The 22,735-nt window shown below is 29.7% G+C and overlaps 1 protein-coding gene across 1 annotated transcript in view; it reads right to left on the reverse strand.

Moving 5' to 3' along the window:
- LOC142331764 (uncharacterized) overlaps nucleotides 1–15,854 on the reverse strand; it is a 58,806-nt gene extending 42,952 nt beyond the window's left edge. Inside the window, exons 1-4 of the mRNA XM_075377847.1 lie at nucleotides 15,631–15,854; nucleotides 11,262–11,356; nucleotides 8,427–8,581; nucleotides 334–467 (exon numbers count right to left, since the gene is read on the reverse strand). Coding sequence (XP_075233962.1) covers nucleotides 334–467; nucleotides 8,427–8,581; nucleotides 11,262–11,356; nucleotides 15,631–15,709 — 463 coding nt within the window. The 5' untranslated portion in view covers nucleotides 15,710–15,854. The remainder of the gene's footprint in view (nucleotides 1–333; nucleotides 468–8,426; nucleotides 8,582–11,261; nucleotides 11,357–15,630) is intronic.
- Between the last annotated feature and the right edge of the window lie 6,881 nt (nucleotides 15,855–22,735).

A 22,735-nucleotide genomic window follows, 5' to 3' on the forward strand; every position in this document is an offset into this window, starting at 1 on the left:
ATTGGGGGTTTTAAAGCTATTTAATTTCAATTTATAGTAATAAATCACAAATAAAATGAAAGAGTAACTCTTAAAGTTTTCCCTTACAAACAGTTAATGTAAGCATCTTTCATCATGTAGCATACATCCAACCAATCGGAGAGTTTGTCCCGTAATTTAACCTACACATTATGAGTAATAGAGACGAAAGCTGCTTCAATCCCATTGGCAACCATCTCAGATAGACCAAAAATAAGTATGTAAAAGTTTCCATTTACAGAAAATTTGATTTAGGTATCCATCCCAATTTAAACTTCTCATATTATATTAATTAACAAAAAATAAAAACCTTACCATACAGTAAGCATGATACAACATGTCTGTCAGCATAACAAGCAGCCCAGTGAAGTGGTGTATTTTTTGTTGTAGGGCTATCCCAAGCATTTACATATACACCAGCATTTACTAACTGTGTAACTCTTTGAACACTGAAAATAAAACAAAAATGTTATAAAACTTAAAACTAACAGTGATATGAAAAAATTTAGCTTAAAGAAATATAATAAAATAAGAGAAATATTGAGTATATATAAACATAATAAACTAAATTTAGATTAAAGAAATATAGCACAATAGAATAAGAGAAATATTGGACATATATACAAACATAAACTATCTATGCTCCTGACTCTGCCCAATCCCCTGGGAAAATGACCATCAAATTTTTATGTTGCGAATATATACATATTTTATTTTTACACAATTTGTACATATTTTACTTAGACAACTGATTTACCACGTAAACTCAAAGCCTGTGCAAAAGAATAAAGAGTAGAAATTCTGCAGGATAAAAAAATGCTAAGCCACTCAGTTATGTAAGTCTATTTTCTGAAAATAGTTAATTACTTTACTTTCTTTCAGAAACTTTTATTGATCACTATAAAAATAAATGTTCATTCATTTTTTAAGATTTCACCAGTGGTCTCATAAATTTATGACCTGATTAGCTTGGGAAGTATTCTAACAGTAGAAATACAATAATGGCTTTAACAATTTAGTGTGTATTCATACACTCTAAATGGTCAAACAACTAAATAGTTGGGTATATATTCACCAAAATTCATTTAAATATCTCAATCTTTTCTCAAGATGAAAATTTTTATTGAAAAAAAAATACAAAATAGCAAACTAAATAGCAAAATAGCAGAGTGTAAATGAAGCAAGACTTCATTTATCCATATCAACCTTTTTGTTTATTTTGATGCCCTGAATCATTCCCGTTGGTTAAGCCAATACCTTTTAGACCACCCTATGTTCCAGGTGTCTATATATTTATTTATTAGTAAAATGAAACTATTTTGGCCTGTTTTTGAAATGGATCAGATACTACGCGTTTCTTTTTTAACTTTTTTAAATCTTTAATTTAAAAAGATTTAATAAATCTTTAACTTTTCTAAATTTTAGTAATATTAAATAGCAATAATATGAGTTCAAATAAATACAAATTAATAAATCCACTTTTTGGTTAATTTTTATCAGCTAGTACATAAATTAACATTCCGAATATAAATAAGTCAACCATTTACAAAACCCACTAAGTCCACTGTAAATGAAAATTGAGATGTGAACATATTCTAATTGTAAATTGCTTAAAGAATCTGTGTACTTACTGTTTATCAAAGCCCACTAGAATTGATTTAAAATCAATGTTGAATGCAGTGTTTTCTTTCAAAACTTTTATGAACAGCTGAACAAAAAACTGTCTCAGTGTCCAGTATCTCATTACCAGAATAAAACACTCTAATCCTACATACAGACCAGACCGATCAAAATAACTAATTTAGAGGAAAAAAAAATTGTTACCTGGACTTTTATACGACGAAATGGTAAAGGGACTTATAATGAACACAAAGAAAATAAATGTAAGAGCAGTGGTGGTGGAGGGTTGATTTAGGGGGTTGAAAAGAGGTGAAAATGGTATAATTGTGATTTCCGGCGAAATTTGACATAAAAAAAAATATCCAATACAAAAATTGTACATCATACAAAAACCTACAACTTTTGTAGAGGTCACTTTTTAACATAACCTCAAAATTTCCAAGAAAAATGCAATGTTGTTTTTTCTTTTCTTCTTTCATTTTTTATTCTTCATTTCTGAAAAAATAATTTAATTTTGACAAAACTTGGTGAAAGTATAGCTTTTTGTGGCTTAAATAACCACAAATTGTTTTAGATAAAAAAATCAAGAATTTCCGAGATATTCCTTCTTTCCAGTCCAAAACACTTCTTTTTTTCTTTTTTTTTCTTTTTTTTTAAATTCTACTAGAAAAACCACCGGACAGAGTTCTGCCAGTGCTCATTTTTTTTGACATATACTTTTTGATAAAATAAAAAAAATCTATAATCACAATTAAAAAAAATGCAAAAAAAACAACAAAAAAATGACTTGCAACAATGAATATTTCAGTAATTGTTGATAATTTTTTTTAAAAATTCAAAACTGATTACACCATTCAATTGCAAGTTAATTGTAATTGTACAGAAAAAAATACAAATGAAACTGTGACTTAGATGTTTATAGCAATACTGTACAAAAAAAAAGTTTCAGGTCAAACAATGAAACAGAGTTTCTTTGTATTTTTTTTCTGTACAATTGAATGGTGTAACCAGTTTTCAACATTTTTTTTTTAATTTAAACAAATTATCAACACAAAAAATTTATTGTTGCAAGTCATTTTTTCTTTCCATTTTTAAGCATGCTTTTGAATTATGATTATAGATTTTTTTATTTTACCAAAAACTATATGTCAAAACAAAAAATAAGCACTGGCAGAACTCTGTACGATGAGTTTTATAAGTAGAATTTTTTTTTTAAAAAAAGTGTTTCTGACTGGAAAAATGAATATCTTGAAACGTCTTGATTTTTTTAGCTAAAAAAATTTGTGGTTATTTAAGACAAAGAAAGATACACTTTCACCCAGTTTTGTAAAGATTAAATTATTTTTGCGGAAATAAAAAATAAAAAATTGTTTTGCATTTTTCTTGGAAATTTTGGTGTTATGTTAAAGAAAGTAACTCCTACAAAAGTTGTAGATTTTTGCATGATCTACAACTTTTGTTTTGGATACTTCATTTTTATTTTATGTCAACTTTCGCCGGAAATCGCAATAATACCGCTTTTCAACACTCCCCCAAATCAAAACCTTTTACCACCTCCGCTCAAGCATTTATTATTTATGTTTATTATAAGCCTCTTTACCATTTCCACTTATAAAAGTAGAGGTAAAAAATTTTTTTTCTCTAAGTGTAATGAGGTTGGAGTGGAGTAATAAGCATAGCACTATATTAGATTATCTTTTTCACTAACCTCCTACTTCCATATATCTTTGTAGTTCATGTTTAATATTAATTAGATTAAATAATGCTTTTAAAAAATTATGAATCAAAAAATAATAATTAAAATGGTTCATTTTTTTTTAATTTGGTGCTGCTTAACAAACTATTAATATAGCACAGTTTTTCTTATTGGGCAACAGATAATTTTGACAGATTTTGTAAATAATATTTTTTTATTATTCTACATACTAAAGTGAGTGAATTTCATTTGAGGAAGAGATTAGTTGAATATGAAAGAAAGTACATGGCAAAGGAAGGAAAGGGTAGATTTCACCTTAAAATTGTTAAAGAAATAAAAACAAAAGACTCCATACATGTTTGTCTCACAGTTGAGACAAATTTGAATAAAAGACATATTACAACATTCCAAGAACATTTTAAAATTATTAGCAAACATGCCTCCATAATAAGATTTGGAAGAGATTAAAAAATTCAAGATTTTAAATCTGAAACGTTAAATATACAAAAAAAACAACAAAGAAACAAGCTATTTAAATTTAACCAATCCAAGAGGTTTATTACAAAATTATTAACAGAGATTAGAACACCTTAGTTAGGAGGGGGGGGGGGGAACAATTACATTAAAGACCCTGAAGCAAGTAAAGGATTTTGCTAAGTATGGAAGAAGTTTACTTCAATAAAAATTAGTGAAATAACTGTGTATCAGCCAAATTGAGAGATAGTTTCTTCTGGAAAAAACATTTTGAGAAATTATGGAAAGCAAAAGACAACTTATATTTTATAAAGAACTTAGTATGTAACATGCCACACACAATTTAATAAATAATGAGGATGTAACCAGATCATATCAATGAATTTGTAGATGACATTAGAGAAATACTGTGATTTATGAAATAAAAATATTGTAATTCAATTAACAACTCTTTTCCTGTTAAAAAAATTCAGTATAAAAGTAATTCAATTTTTTAAACCACTTTTAGTACAATTTACAGTCCTGAAGTTCCTTAATCCATTCTTAAAGTTTAGAGTAAGAAAATTCACAAATTGTTTATTTATTTAAAAAAGGGGTTTTTATTGTTTTTCTTAAAACTTATTAAATGGAATTGGGAGATTTTGCAAATGGTTAACTAAGAATAAGAGACACTGAAACAAAATTTATTTTGTTCACAATAATGATGTATTATCCATCACTCAAAATTTGTCTTGTAGTCTATGAGTATGTTTTTTACCTCCCAATGTTTAATTGAAAAAATCACTCAAACACTAAAGTGATTGATTAACTAACATCCATTCACAAATGTAATAACAATAAAAAGAAAACAAAAACATTAAGCTTTGTAATTATTTTATTAACAAAACAATAAAAAACATGCCAGATCATTTATCTTATATAAGTGATAAGATTATCAGTGATAACACAATAAGTTTTTTAAAAAAATCATAAAATTATTACTTTTAAAAATGATAGATAAAACATATACATAAACAATGAAGATATATAAATATAATAAAATGATATCAAATTTAAATACATTGAATTAAGTATAACTCTGAAAAAATTCTACATTAACTATATTAACTGCTTAACACATGCATAATCATCAGTACAAAGGCTGTTTGGCTCTGCAATGTTACCACCAAAAACACAGAGCTTAAGCAGAAATATGCAAAGTTTCAGAACAAAAAGTTAGAAAAGTTGACAATTCTTCCTCCCTAAGAAACAAATATTATAAACTAATGATGGTATGTCAGACAAAATACTACATGTAACAAGAATAAAATTTCTAATTACAGGGTAAGGTATAAGAAAAAAATCAATCTTCATCAACAGAGAGAAAACCTCATGGTAACCTTGTTGTAAAAAGATAATAAACAACCTTCTAAAATAAAAAATAAAAAAATGAATGAAATAAAGGAAGCAGAGGCAACCAGAAGAAAATATGCAACTAGGGGAATATGTGTACCTGCTCAGTTATCATGTTTTTATTGTTACGATTAGCTTCATCAGATAATATCCTGAAATATATTTAATGTGAAGTAAGAATGAAATGTTAATGGCAAATCTAATAAATAATAGCATTAGATGCTGCTGCGGCTAATAGCTGTTACAAAGTTGATCTTCTCAAGGTCATGTACATGAAAAAGACCAGTAGCCAAATAAGATATACTGTTATAAAACACATTATTCTAAGTGTCCTTACACATGTGAGTTATTTCTGCAATTTTTTTTTTAAACTGTAGGAAAAGAAATACACTATTATTTAAACACACCATCAATCTAGTTTCATTTTAGAAAATATTTTATTAATTGGATTTCTCATTACTTGCATCATGCCAATAATACTTCTAATATTAAAATAATTTATCTCACTAAGAAAAACATTTTATCAATGGGAAACATTTTAATTTAATTTTAATCTGTTTTGTGAATCTACATAAAGTTTTATGAATTTTATTTGAAAAATAAAATATATACGTTATTTCATTTTCTCCCATCTTGTTTTGAAAATCACACTAAGTGAAGAAAAGTATGCAAAAAATATTTCATTATGCTAATAATACAAAAATCATAATATAAGGTACTTATAATATAATGTACTTACATAAACACTTAGTACCTGATTTCTTGAATTTTCAACAAAAAAAAAACTGAACACTGTTATTAACAACTTTTTTTACAAATTTTTGAACTGCCACCTCTACTTCTCTATACAGAAGTGCTTGCTGTAGTGAACATCAAGACAACATTCACTACACTTTACACAAGCAATCCTTAATCTCTTCCTTTTTCCTTTTCTTTATAAATATACCCAGCACATTTTTCTTTTCTGTCAGGAAAATTTTCTAACTTCATTCCACAATGACTATCACAAAGATTTGTTATTACCCATTATTTTTAACCAGTCTTCAGACACAGAATCAGTAATGGAAACAATAAAGTTAAACCTAGCCATTTGTTTAATATTATTTTTCTTATAGTTCTGACGTATAAAATAAGTGCATTAATTAGCAAACACCCAAAGGTATTAAAAGTAATTTTCTTCCAATATCTAAGTTGTCTAATTGAGAAAACAGTATAGCATCATATCATTACAATATATTCCCCCCATAAAATTATTATAAGTTCTAATTACACCTGGTTTTACAAACACAAAATTCCTTTCCATAGTTTATTTTTCTGATTTCTTGATTTTTAACTCAATGTCAGATGGCAGCAGTACTATAGGGAATTTTAGAGCATCCTTTTTGTCAATAGGCCAAAACAATAATATTATCATTCTTATAATATATATTTGTCCTACTTGTAACTTTTTTTTAATTTACCTGGTACTCCCCTTTAATTTTATTTCATTGTACCAGAAAAAAGCTGACAATACAGTTGCAGGACTTTGGTGTCACATGGCTAAAGCTGTGTTGCAGGAAAGTCCTACAACTGTGGATTATTTCTGATACACAGCTTACGTACAACTTAATTTAAAATATTTATAATTTTATTTAAATATAATATTTTTTCGTTTATTTAATTCAATGATTCTAAGCGCATGCATACCGTATTTAATTTGTGCAGGTGTTGCGGTACTAGCGGTAATGGTCGGCACTAACTAAACTAATGTTATTTTACAACTTACATAGAACAAATTTTGCTTGTACACTGGGCACACTGGTGTAGTCACAAGGCTTAATACACCAGGTACTGAGTCAACCGGGCGATCATGTTTGAGACCCAGCCAGATTGAGTTACTTTTTTACACTTTAAATTTATTCATTTATTTAATTCTACTGTTCACCTGTGATGTCACAACATAGCATACAACTACAGCAGAATTTTTTGGGATGGGGTGTGATTTTGCAAAAGTTTTTTTTGTAAATATTGTTATATTTTAACCGCTAACAAAAGTGCCTAAGAAAACTATGAGTAAACTATAAAAGTAATCTGATCAAGTTTGATCAGTCAGTCCAGTAGTTCTGGAGATATAAGGTGATTTAGAGGCCAACATCAAACACACATATACACATGTACATACGAACATTAACATCTGGAACATTTCCATCTGCTTTTTTGGGTTCCTTAGGTGTCAAAAAGTCAAGATCAGGTGAAAATTGCATATGCCCAAATTGGACTGATTGCAATACTTTCTCTTCTAGAGCTACAGCTCTGCTGCAGTGTTACCTAGACGAGAAAGTAAAAGGGTTGTATTGGTGTATAAATGTTTTAAGTCAATATTAGCAAAAATTATCTGCAAATACATAAACCTCTTCTCAATAAACCGTTAACTTTATTGACAAAAGTAAAACCTAGTCCCTTACTTTTTATTTATTCCTTTTAGCTTTTCAAATTTTGCTCCTTTATAATAGAAGAAACTCAAACTTTGGCACTGAATCAAATAAAACCCACAACTTGATGGTGACCACTGAAAATATTTTAATCACATTAAGGGAAAAAATTAGTTAAATAATATCTAGCACAAATTTAAAAAAAGTACCATAGTGAACATTAGTAATTATAGCAGATAAATAATAATAATAAAACAATTTTTTATTCCTCTGGTGAAATATTATCAATCGGTCTTTCTTAAATATAATATCATCAATGATATACCATAAGGTGGTATTTTTTACACACATTTTCATTGACAATATATGATCAGTTAGTTTAAAAAGGGTTCCTTCTTATATACTGTTTTATGCAGGAAAATATTTAAGTTTAAAATTATTCCTTTATAAAAAAAAAAATATATATATATATATATATTACGTATAATTACTGTTTTGCTTTTAGACATGAAAGAGAAATATAACAAATTTATAAATTTTAACTTCAGTTTTTACATATTTTTATTTATTTTTTGAATACTTACAACTGAAACCAATTTTATAAAGTTAGGTTTGTTTTTGAAATATAAATCATAAAAAAATGATTTTTATGATGATAAATAATGATAATGATTTGATGATCATAAAATAATGTTTTTTATAAATTTTTTTATGATGATAATTTTTTAGTAAGAATACTGCAAAAAATTAAAAAAAACTCAAACTTGTTTGAACCAAATTAAAAAAAAAACTCAAACGCTTAAAATCAAACTTACTCAGAATTTGCAACAGCCCTTAGTAATTCTTGAAGATAAATTTGTTGCATGTGCTCGTTTGAGGCAAGATCCAATGAGTTAAGTCCTTTATTATTTGTAATGTTTGGATCGGCACCAACAGATAGTAAAGCTCTTACTATATCGCCCTGATTTAACTGTAAATAAAACAAAAATCAAAATTCAACTACTACCAAACTAATAAACATAGAATTATTTTATTATTTTTATCATAGTACATGTTTAATAACACTTAAATTTTCTTTTTCAAATTATAAATTTTATCCATCAATATAGAGTAAATATAGTGCATTTTATTTATTTATCATTTTTTTAATTGCTCATAATAGTTCAAATATATGTCGTATCAAACTATTAGGGTAATCTACAGACATTACACTAACCAACATTTTTAAAAATTCAATTAACTGCATCACTATTATAAAGTCCGTTCTTTGTTTTGTTAATAACATACTCAGAATAAATTATTAATAAACTACAAGAAACATTAAAAAAATGACACGCCAATCAGAACACAACTGAAATCATAATCTTACTCTAACACTTAATAAAAACAAAATGTAGTGCAGCAGGTAGCAGTTTAGCAAGTGCCCTGATCAACCTGTGTACTTAAAATTAATGTGTTATTTAATATCATATATACATGGTCTGACAGTATCTGAATCAAACTTTACCGTAATTGCCAACTGATAATCCTTTCACACAGCCCTGTCCTATATACTCCACATAAGGTATGATCCAATTTAATATACATATAACAAATGATGAAATATTACAAACCAAATCAATCGACAAAAAATAGGATCTAACAATGAGAATACCTTTGTTGAGTACATCGCATCTTCAGTCATCAAATATTAGGAAAAGAAAATAGTAACAAAAATGTTGTCAGTCACGATAATATGTAAATAGTTATAAATCTTTAAACAGAGTATTTATATTAAGTCAGTGATAACGACTTGTAACTATGCAGTAATTTTTTCCTTTTACATCCTTTATTTACAATAAGTATCATTATGACATTGATAATTTAACTATCTACTTTTTTATTTTTTAATGTAAATTATAATCAAGAATCAAATTTAAAGATGGTTTAATGATTAAAAGACATCTCTGTAACGGTGAGTTCTGATTCACTACTCTATATACCGACATTGATTTTCAACAAACAAAAGAATATAATATCATTTGAATAATTGAAAACAGAAGGTGAACATATTGTACTTTTAACTCAATTTCTGATGGACTTTTTCCCAATTTTACCACTCTATTTTGATGTGCCACACCTCATACGAAAAAATCTACATAATTTTACAGACACAAGATTGCTCTGTTAGAAAATTTGAACTTTATCCTAAACAGTGAATTCTCTAATAAATCATGTTAAGATGCGATTGTTTTTGAAAAAATAATATGACTTATTTGAACACTTGTGCAAAATCATGAACTATGCTCGATAAGTTCTGTTCTCAACCTCAATCTTATCGACCATAAAGTTGTTTCCTTCCATGTAACAACATAATTGTTTTAAACAATGTCATATAAAATTTAGTTCTAAGTCTAAATATAATAAATACAACCGATTCATTTTTGTTGTCTTAAAATCATTCATACATTTTATTGCTTTCATTCATTCAGTAAACCGGTAGATTATTCGTGACTCTTTTATAGTTAGTCTATAAATTATGATGACTCAAAAGTAAAATTTTGTCTATGCTAAAGAACCATTAAACCAAGATAACCATCACATAAGTTCTGAAACTCATCCGGGAGAACTTTGACAAACATATAAGGGACGACATGTAATGATGCTTACCATCTCTATTATTTAAGAATGTATCAAATAATCCTATAACAAATAATCATACAAGAATTCATACTACAAAACTCTCTTAGGTACTCTCACTTCAACTCCCAAAACTTAGCTGTAAGAGATGATCCTGCTAAACTTTATAATAAAGCAGAAGTTCGGTCATCCAACCCTATCAGAGACCAGATCGGTGAACGCATTTGTGATGTGAGGAAATGAAGATTTTCATTTTAGTCAATCCAAACAACCTGATGATCTGGCTAAATCTCAATCTTCTTAGCTAATTACATAGAAGAAATTGGAAGACGAATGGTCGGTGTAGCTGGAGGAGATTAAATCTCTTCACTTGGTGGATCTAAAGCAGTGGAGGATGCATGGAAATTTTTTTTTCGCTTAACCTCCGGGACCACCATTAGATATTTTGTCATAGGATTAGATGAATGATTTGTAGCGTGTGTGAAAATGCCATCCCGGTCAGACATCATGGCATTTTCACATGTGCTACAAATCATTCATCTCATCCTCTGAAGCAATACCTAATGGTGATCCCAAAGGTTAAAAAAAAAAAAAAAACAATCTCTTCACACATTCTCCACTGCTTTAGATTCACCAAGCTGAAATAATAATGAGTTTTATGAGAAACTATACAAAGATAGTTTAAAAATAATTCTAAATCTGGAACATCAAATTTAAATAGCTGGACACTCAGTAAATAGGCATTAACTGAAATGCTGGAAGAATTCACAGGTATAATGTTTTTTGGGGTTTATATAAAACTAGGTGATGGTGGGGAAAGAAGTTTGAGGGAGGGAAAAATTTTGATTTTATAGGTATATTAAAAGATTCAATGAAAAGAAATTACTAAGTGTGATGAAGATGTAAAAATAAATGAAAGAAAGCCGAAAAGAAGATGATTACCCAAGAGGAAGATGAGCAGACATAAACTACCATATATACATATATACTTGAAAGAATAAATAGAAGAAAGGATACTTATATTTATTTACCTTTGTAGCTAAAGCAAGGAATGTACCATCTTCATGGAATGGTTGATTTAATAATTTTGATTTACTTTTTACTACTCCATTACCATCATTGTTACCTAAAAAATAATAAATTGATATGAATAATAAAAGTATTACAATATACATTTCTTAATTCTGAATCTAGATAGAAATAAAGTAAAAATTAGACTAGAAAAACTTCCAGATGGAAATAAATACACATAGATAATATGTATTCAATTATATTTTAAGAGTAACATTCAAAATAAAACTAATAATAAGAAAGTTAATTCTCACTATACAGAATTATTTATTTATTATACTTTAATATAGATAATTAAACCAATGAGCAGTTTTTTACATAGTAAACAGCATTGATAAGCAAAATATGATTTATTTCAATAAACTACAATATGCAGAGAAAAAATCATATTCTGTTACTGGCTAATCTTCACTGTTCACATTCATTAATTCAAAACCACAAAGAAATGGGAATACTCACATCAGAATCTCTAGGATTAATCTCTTAAATCATTAGTGGTCTTTACTTATTTACTATGGCACAACAGTAGTGATATTAACCAAACATAAAACCTTGAGTGGATTGGTTTACCTTAGGTTGGGCAACACCACTTTGGAGATTTCAAGCTGGGTTAAACAGCTAAAGTTTATTGATGCACAAGAATTTTGCTAGACACACATCTGTAGAAAATAAAAAAAGCTAAGCTTTCACTAATGATTTGAGTATGAGTGATATAAAACTAAGAAATAACACCTCTTCTATAAATTCTTCAAAGAATATTACATGACGAAATTGCAGACATCACATGGTAAGGGAAGGGCTATCAATTTATTGTAAAAGAGAAGTTCCAGAACCTCCAGAAGTCGGTGCATTCATCTATTTCAAGGGCTTTCAGGAGCAGGCTACAGCTGTATTAAGTATAATTGCATTAAAGAAGTACAGTTCTTAACTTCACATAAAAGCAATTCTTGGATTTCAAACATTACATCCACGCATTATTGTTGATACCTAATCATCTGATGAGGTCCAGAAGGGGACAAAAACCTACAAAGTTTGAGACCAATGAAGAAGGCTTGTAACAAAAATGGTTGGAGACCAGCAATGGTGCAAGGGACCTACCATTACGCAGAACACCAAATAATGATGAACTAGTTGCATTTCACGGCACTGATGTAGAGTGGTGGAAGGTAGATATTACCAATGCTGAACATATATTAATATTACTACTTTTGACAAAATGTCAAGTGTTATGGCTCCATTCATGCACTTCCTATAGACAGATTGGAGAGATTTCATTCCAGCAGTGCAAAGGAACAGTCGTGTTTTTACAGATGTAATGAATACGCAGAAGCAGGGATATATGATCAAATCAGCTGATTTGGAAGTCAAGAGTTCCAGCGTTCAAGTCCTAGTAAAGCCAGTTATTTTTACGTGGATTTGAATACTAGATCGTGGATACCGGTGTTCTTTGGTGGTTGGGTTTCAATTAACCACACATCTCAGGATTGGTCGAACTGAGAATGTACAAGACTACACTTCATTTACACTCATACATATCATCCTTATTCATCCTCTGAAGTATTATTTAAACGGTAGTTACCGGAGGCTAAACAGGAAAAAAAGAAGGGATATATGATATCAACCTATGGCTTCCAGAAGAAAAGCTTCAGTAAGTACTACATAGTTAAGTTTTATAAAATTTCAGGCCAAAAAATGCCAGAATTTATGCCATCTATTTTTTCAGTGTAAAGAGATGGCCTGCAGAGACAAGAATACTTTATTTCTGCTTGGATCCACCAATCCTTGAAATGCTGAACTGGTATCAATTTAAGCTGGTACGGGAATGTTACCTGTTTTATTTATCTCACCAACTATTACAAGGTACAGCTCTAATGGGTAGCTGAACACAAAGGTTTAGAAAATAATGAGACAGCTAATCTATTCGTGAATAAGAGAGTTTGTACTTCCTCCATCTGAACCTTCCCTGTTCATGGCACAAATTAAACTTCAGAGCTTAAAAAGGGATAATATGAATAATATGCCAATAATTAATATAAATACTCCATATAAAGTCCGAGGATTACACTACTTCACTAAGGCATTTTTCAGACTTCCTTGTCCACCTTTATAGGATGTTTGATGAAGATTGTATTTTTTTCCTTAACTGAACATGAGTCATTCTGGAAACACCTGTTTCTCATGAATTTATTCCAAGGTTATATGCTTCATGTTGAGTTGATATATACCTTTAGGAACTCAAGTGGTGTGGATATTTCAAATCTCATTCAGGCACTCGTAAAAGATACAGAAATTGGAAGATTCAATTAGTTTTTTAAGAAAAAACTTAATAAGCCTTATAAATAAAATGGTCCTGGAGTTTGTCCTGCTCTTTTAATACATAATAAATTTATAATGAAAAACAAATAACAAACAGAAAGACTAATTTAAAAAATTGTAGAAATAAAAATACAAGATAAATAAGTATATTTTTTAAAATATAGCTTACAAAACCACTTATTGGGAATGGATTGTACTTAGCTAATCTAAAGTACTTAAATTATTAAAAAAGGAAGTAGTTACTTTTTGAACACATCTGGAAAAACATAATTATGATTTTTGGATTTTGGAATGCAAGTTCTGACAGGCTGTTATAAACCAAGGCAATTGTCTGTAGGATGTGGTATAAACTTTATACTGGGTCTTAGAGTGAAATAGATAACTTGATATAATGCAATGAAGGAAACTGGCGATGAGGGGGTATAAAAAAGACTCAGTGGTGCTGCTTTGCTGAGGCCTTACACTCCAGATAGGAATGTAAAGGAAAAATTAAATGTATTAATTCACTACCAAGTAATTATATACAATTATGAGCTCACCTCCAATTGATGAAATTTGTAATATACGTTATTTTGGAGAGACCTAAGTTATTTGTTACAACTGAAATTAATCGTCAGCAACACCTTTTATCAGAGTTACATCCCTTATAAGTTATACAATACCCTCACAAAAATTTCATAATTCAACACTGTAAAAGTGTAATAAGCATTATTTTCAGACTAAATAATTTGGTTTCAGTGACATTAAGTTAAGAACGATATTAGAACTAAAGTTGGGTTAGGGTTAAGGTATGGGTTGTCGTAAATGTACATTATTTATGAAATAAATAACTTCGTTTAAGTGAAATTTAATTTAGTTTGGTTAGGTTACTATGATTCTGTGTGCTGAACTTTGTACAATATCAACATAACCTAATTCGCTCATAACATAGTTTAATCAATGTTAAATATTAACTTGACTGATTGTTATTTAAATTCCATAATAGTGTACAATGCAGGTGTGACTAGCTACAATTAGTAAAAATGTAGTTTGATATAATATATTACATTTCAATAAAATAATGGAGGCAATTTTTAAAAAATCCAAATATGTGAAATGAAGTACTGTAAAAATATTCACTTAGTACAGTAGTATTTTTTTTATGGTTATCAATATTTTTAACTTCTTTAAGGGCATTAATTAACAGTTGTAATGTGACTAAATATTGTTTAATCAATGTAAATATGATGTAATAAATTGTGTATTTCACTTCCTTTGACATTACATTTTAATGCAAAGATATATTCCTTTGCTAAAAAAAATCTATTGCTAAGGTGAAACATCATAAGTTTATTTGATTCTAAAACTTCTTTTAATTCTTTGGATTAGCAATTAAATATCAGTCATTTATATATATAATATATACATGCCAGTAACGATATTTTGATGACAAATTTACTACTTTAACAGTATTATGCCGTACGTTCAACATTTAGGCCTGGGTAATTTATGAAAAATAAATATTTATATTTATGAGTCACAGGAATCAGCTAACTGTAATATAATTTATATACATTCATCATCAATGAAAGTAACGAAAATACAATACATTGTAATTCCCCCTACAAGTTCAATAAAAAAAGATATATACATATATAATTTGTATAATATCAAATATATATAAAAATGACTTGCCCAAAATCATTGGAAAAAAGATATTTCAGGCAAGTATGAGTAGCGATAAATATAGTTGGAGAATATGGTCCTTTTAAAACAGTTTCAAAGCGTAATAAAAAAAAAATTGAGCATAAAAAATTATAAAAAGTACTTTGGTAAATCTATTTCTATTACTTAATAACATCGCCGGCGAAGAACATTTCTTGAATAATATGATTAAAAAAAGGACAAAACGTCAACCAGTCGAAAAATAAATGATAAATTATACGACTGACATTGCGATACTCATACAAAATATCTGCTTTTTTGTTTTTAATTTCATAAAACATAACCTCAAATAAAAACATGTAAACTTACAAGCGTCTAACATCGACTTCACTATGTCGGTTCTGCCGAGCTCAATAGCAGATATCATATTTTCACAAATTTCCTGCATTATGAAGCAGTAAACTGAGCTTAGAGAATGTTACAAGATACTACAAAAAAAAATCAAGGCATCGTAATGTACATACACACGAAACTTTTCTCGCTTTAATAATTTTAACGAACGAAGTTACAACCCCAATAATTGGCAACAGCACTTGTAATACTCGGCCCAGATCGTCAATGCTCGGTTAGATGACATCGATATTCCCTATCGGTAGTTCCAAATGTCTCGCTTGATTATCGATAGGATGTTAAAGTAACGTAGGCGAAGAAAGTTAAGCTAATGATGTATTTTATGGATAAAATCAATAACTTAAATAGATCCCACTTTAATGAGATTATATACAAAATAAACCATGATGTTTACTGTTTCACAGTTTCAACAACGAAATTATTTTTCTTATTATAGCAGATGAATCTCACAATTTATCATATTTCTTTCTGGTAATTTTGGTAAACCTAAATAAGTGTGTATCTATCTATTTTCTTAGTCGGCTGAATTTTCGATTTTTTTAAAGCAATTTATTTTTACCTTCGGTCATCAAAAGGTTTGCGACCATAAGTAAATTTTTGTTGCTAAAGTAATATGACAGGAGACCATCCAAAGATAGCCCACCTCAAGCGCAGTATTAATAATATGCATCTCCTCTCATGACACAAAACGAAGCAAGTAGTTAAAAAGACAAATGTAGCAGACAACAAGTAATAAAGCCACAAAACAAAGTCATAAATATTCAAGTCTGATAAAAATTGTATAGATTCTAAAAGTTTAAACTATCTTTAAGATAATAACCATTCATCATTGCACGGGTCATGCCCTCTAATGATCATCCACGCCCGCAAAGATCAGCGAGGTCCAGTAGATGTAGCCTTCTCCATCATCTTACTTCCTCTCCATTGACAAATTCAGCTCCAGATTATTCACATACTTATCCAGTTTTGATATGTAGTCCTTACTGGTCCTCCGTATCTCCTCACGAACACATGGCATCCCAAGATACTCGTATACCTCATCGTTACTAGCGAACTGTGGACCCCTGATATCATCCTGAGGATCTTGTTTTAGTAACATTGAATTATTTCAACATTACTATTACAAGTAGTCCCCTATACTTCTGCAACATAGCTTCATATTGATTTTAGGGAAACCTTATACAGCAAAAATTTACTTGTCAAGTACAAATAAATTTGTCCTGTAAGGCTGTCTACCAAGGAGGCAGTACAATCGTGCAAATTTAGCATTCAGCTATCTCCTCTTCTCTCTGATGTGATCCTTCCAGGTCAATTAATGATCTAGTTATAGCCCCGAGGTACCATACCATATGCGTGTCAGGGATGAGAATTTTGTCCAGTTAAACCAGAAGGCAATTACTCCTCTTCATGATAAATATCACATGACTTGATTTGGCAGGATTGACTTTTACCCTCCATCTATTTATATGGTTGAATTCAGCTTGCATTTTGCAGAGGCAAGATCTAGTTCACCATCTAACGCCAAAATTGCTGTTTCCTTTGCAAAGGACACAACTGTAACATCTATACTGGAAAGGTCTGCAGTACATCTCGAATGTAGAATTGAACCTGAAACAGAACTCTGCAGAACTCCTGATAGATTATCTACGCAGGCAGATAATTCCTGGTTATATTTAACTTGAGAAAACCACCAACCTATGTAACTAAAGATACAGTGGTTGAGGTAGCTTGATTTTAATTTGAAAAGGTCTCCTTTTGTTGAATGTCTAGGCGACCGAACAGTATCCCTTTCTTTCTAGGCACCCACTGATCACACTAAGAGCCCCAGAAGATATGCTTTGCATTCCAATCATCCATTCAAATGAAGTGGCGACTCAAGGAATGGAAAGAGAACATCTCATCTGTGATCACATGGTGAAGGGAGCAATTGATTGCAGAGCCTAAGTAGTCCAAGTCAATCAGTCAATTAAAATGAAGTTGTTTGAATATTGTTGGTCCCAAATGGCAGGAGTAGAATGTACTTGATTTCATTTCTAATTAGGACTGCAGTTCCTCCCTGAGCCCTGCCATTTGAGTGGTTGATCAAGAATACAGAAAAACAATGAATACTGGAACAGTTGCAGTTGGTGAGATGCAACTTGGAAAGAATAACATCAATTCAAGTCAGGACAAACGCCTCTAATTATTCATTTCTGTTCAGAATGTCATTTATGTTCCAAGTTGCAATCTGCAGACTCCTCACCATCAGCAGATTTTGGTGATTACCTTTGTTAGCAGACCTATGAGGTTCCCAATTTGCTGTATCTGAAACTTATCAAAAGTAGTTGAATTGTGATTTCTTCAGTGAATGGTCGCGGGCAACATTAGCTGGGCAGCCACCTGTGTGATCATTCATGCACCCAGGTAATCTATGCCTCAGTAGGGGAAAGCTGTTATCATCCATTTCAGGGACTGGGGTCCATACAGATCTGAGGAGGTTAGTAACCGGGGTAAAATGTGACCTCCTCCTCTGCTTTCTTTAAGGTCATGCGTACATTTAACACAGCAGTATAGCCTCATGCAATTATTTTTTTGGGCCCATATTGTTGGCATCACATGTATTGGACAAATTTCAGGTGTCCTTCTGGTTCCTCAAACCTAAAGGTGTAGTTAGCTACATATTTCAGGTTGAATACCTCCTTGTTATTGTCTGCTGGCTCCAAATTAATAATGGTATCGACTCTTTAGTTTATTGGTGATTGACAGTAATAATGCTCTATACTCTACGGTCTTGACTCTCAATCTTCTTTTTTGATAATATTGAGAGGGAGCAAGTAGTAAGGTAAGTGCTATGAGATTATCTTCTCTAACTAGGTGAATTATTCATTTACAGGAGCAATGTCCATCAGGTTAATTCTGAGCTGTTTACTGTTAATTAGATGTACTCCAAGGTCGGCCCTGATACAATCCGAACTTCAAATGCTTCACATCCATTTTGGTTTGCAATCCAGCAGCTGGAAACCTGATGGGAGCAATTGACTATACTGAACAGGCAGAGCTGCTATGCCTTGGGGTTTCTTTCCTCAAATGTTGTTTCAGATTCTCTTGACAATGGCGTTCTGCCCTAGCCATGCCAATTACGCTTAATGCTCTGTATATTCTTAGGATTTAAGTTTCTTTTACAATTCCTATGCTTCTATAAACATCCCTCTCAATAAATGTGTATACCATAGAAAATAACTAAACTGAAAAATTAGTTTTACTCGTGGTTAGGATGGTAAATTCCATCTATTACAACCTGATAGTGCTGCAGCGCATGGAATATCTTGGGGGAATATCATTATGGAAATTGATTAATACTGTTCAATGCCTGCGTTGATGTTTAACAAAGTATCAATGCCTGCTACCACACTTAATTAACTGTTAGCATTTATCTCCAAATTTAAACAGTATATTTCACTATATATAATCAGCAAGTATAAATGTGGAAAAGAAAAAATACATTCGGTATCCAATAGGTCTAAAATGAGCATAAACCAATCACTCATAAGACAATTCTACACCAAAAAAAACTGCTAAATTATCATCAAAGATTATAAAGCAAAAAAGTACATACAACTAGTAGATGTGTAGGGTAAAATAATGTGTACACACATAGAATGTTTATACCACATACTGAACTGTTCTGACTAAATTAAATTCTACGTTAAATAGATAGCAGAAATAGCTACAAGTAAAGGCTCAATACAGTGAATAAAAGTATTTTATAATAATTTAGATTCAATTTTTTTCCATCACTTCATAATCCCTTTGATAAGCAGCAATGCCAAAACAATCTACACATCAAAACTCACATCAGTGAACTGCACACTATATAGTAATGTACACAACACTATTGTATTTTAATGATAAATGTAATGTTCTTTCTCAACACATTTTATACAATTTTCCACATGTTCAAATTTACAAAACATTGCTACTGCTGGCATGTGTTTATATAAATAAAAATCTTTTTAGAAAAAGATTTTGTTTTTATTCACTTTAACTGTAAATTACTGTTGAAATTTTTTTACTGTCAATTGTGATAAACTAAACAATCACAGAGTGAAGAACCTTTTAAAGTTTGTCTATAAGTCAATTTTATATTTGAGTGGCTTGTTTTAATTAAAATCAGTTTTCTATTTCATAAGAATAAAGTATGGAAGTAATGAAATGTGACAGAAAGGATGATGTATGTTGGTAGAATGTAGTATACCACAAGTAACAGAATGCTTTTATTAAAAGGAGTAATGTTAGTTACATTAGAGTCAGGAAAACATCAAAATAGAACGATCACTAAGAAAAAGTAATTAACTAGAACATTTTACAAAAAAAAACCCTCTAAATTACTCTCCATGAAATAGTTGTATGTCTAAAATTAAAATTTTCCAAAAACTAATTTAGGCTTTTTTAACCAATTTAATCAAAATTCAAATAAAAACTACAGTAACTGGTACATACCTTGTAATTTTTCTTCTCAACACTTCTCAAGAATAGAACTTTTCTAGAAAAATATTGTTTCAGTCAATTAACTTACAATAATACAACAATGAAATATTTTGATTAAAAGCATACCAATTCATGGTTGGGTTTTAATTACAAAGAGAACGTTTTTGTGAAAAATTGTTAAAGCTAAGTCTGATCAAAAAGCATCCAGACTGATGACATAAATCCAGAATTGCATGAAGCTAGGAAAAGTTGACATTGGAACCTTAGCACTTACAGCGTTAGTCACATGTCCTCTGCTAATCTGGTTTTCTTTCAATAGTGCTTTATTCTTACATGTGTTAACATAATTCAATTTTCAGATCAGAAAAAAATTACTGATTTTTTACAGACATGATTCAAATTCATATTTAAAACATATTTTATAAAAAAAGGGGAAAAAAATAAATATACTGTCAAAGTGTAAGATAGTCTGATAAGCCTGGATCATATCAAACCTGAAAACAATGTAAAACTTACACAACTATGCTGGAAAAACCACACACAGTGGGCTTAAACCACTTTTTAATTCAACTGACCTAAGACCCCTGATTTTTTTTGGATATGATAGTTTAACCCTTTAGAAATAATTTCCAAAAACAATTAAAACTGCCTCTTGACAACTTAAAAAAAAAAAATTGTTTTAAAGTTTTTTAAGGTGAATTATGTATATATTATTTTTCATTTCATTTATAGGCTGTTATAATATTTTAATAACAGGTTTACTATGTAAACCTGCAATTCGAAAACATAACAAAGTTCATTTATTGATGTTAACTGTTCCACAAATAAAATTACTGGTTGAAGATTTTTTTCCCAAGTACAAATGATGCATAATGAAGTGCTTGGTCATATAAAAATAGGTATAGATGGTGGTGGAGGATTTTTGATGATATGTGTCTTTACAAAGTGAAGCAGAAAAGGTAACAGCACAAGTGAAGAGAACGAACCAGCAGTATACTCATCTGTATTAACATCCGTATTAATGGGAATGTACCCCTACAGTGAATCAGTGCATTCAGATTTAAAGTAGACTTGGAATAAGGGAAAAGTTGAAACATCTCATTCTGAGTATAAAAATAAGTTACTATGGCTATATCTGAATAAATATAGTCTTAATGTTTGAAAAATTTAGAAAAATTGTAAATATTACTTTTAATCAAACTGAATATTTTAGATTACTGTACAAATGCAAAATAAATGTACTCTCAATCAATTAATATATCTAAAATGGAAACTAATTAGTGTTTGATTATATAACCTAATAATTTCATATACACTAAAATATTTAAAACGAGTAATACCTTGTTGTTCCTAACAGTTGTTCGAACCAGTATTCTCTCCATATCATTAACTTACTCTAATTCAATATGCACTTAATGATTAACCATTTACGCACAAAGAACATTAATATCTTCATGATTGCAAAACAAATAATTTTCAACAGGCAATTTTATTTTTGCAACAGGCATTTTATTTGTGGAACTATCAAAGTTGAATTCTGTTATGTTTTAATCAATTAGCATCTGTAAACTGTATTGAAAAATGAATGTATTTTCAAATAATTAACAGGTTTACATAGTAAACTCATTATTAAGATATTTTAATAGCTTATATTATAGGGTATAATTGAAATGAAAAATAATGTGTGCATAATTCTCACTAAAAAAACTTTAAAACAGTTTTTTTTTAAGGTTACAAAGAGGAGATTTTAATTTTTTGGGGAAATTATTTCTAAACGGTTAAACTAATCATATCCAACAAAAAAGTCAGGGGTCTTATGTCAGTCAAATTAAAAAGTGGTTCAAGTCAAATGTACACAGAATCAATATTCATGAGTTATGTGGGGACTTCAAGATTAGTTTTAGTTCTGTTCAAACGATTCTAACTGAACAATTTTCTTTCTTTTGTGTAAAATGTAATATTTTATGCACGAGGTGCATAGCAACCAAGTTTGTGCTAAACTGCTCTCAGCTGAACAAAAACAAACATAAATTTCAACTATTATTTGCAAAATGCATTAAAAAAAACAATACTACTGTTACTGATACTGAATCGTGGGTTTATGAATACCATCCATAACTAAATCCCATTCTTTACGGTGAAAACCCTAAATTATCCCAAAACCAAAAAATAAGTACAGCAGAGCCACCATGAATTTACTACTAGATCAAGCAATATATAACAAATAACATACAATACGTGTTTTGATTAATATAACAATTTTTGATCAGTAAAAAGTTGTTTCTTAAACTCAATAACACAGCATTTCCAGACTCTTGTTTATATGAACGTTTTTCACTTTTTTGCTCAGAACCAATATCCATTATTGGAACCTCATGAAACACCCACATATATTCATTTTAACCTGGAAACAAGGATGCATTAAGGGTTAAAATCAATGTCGGTGGATTTGTTAGGTATTATCTCATCCAGGCTCTTTCAATCATACCAGTCAATCTGCAGAAAATGAAGATGGTATGTATATTGTTGGGTGTTCACATATAGGATAGAAAAAAAGACAGAACATCTTTTCAAAAGAAATTAAATACTTTTTAAC

The sequence above is a fragment of the Lycorma delicatula genome, chromosome 10, assembly GCF_047948215.1.
Source record: "Lycorma delicatula isolate Av1 chromosome 10, ASM4794821v1, whole genome shotgun sequence".
NCBI classification, from domain to species: domain Eukaryota; kingdom Metazoa; phylum Arthropoda; class Insecta; order Hemiptera; family Fulgoridae; genus Lycorma; species Lycorma delicatula.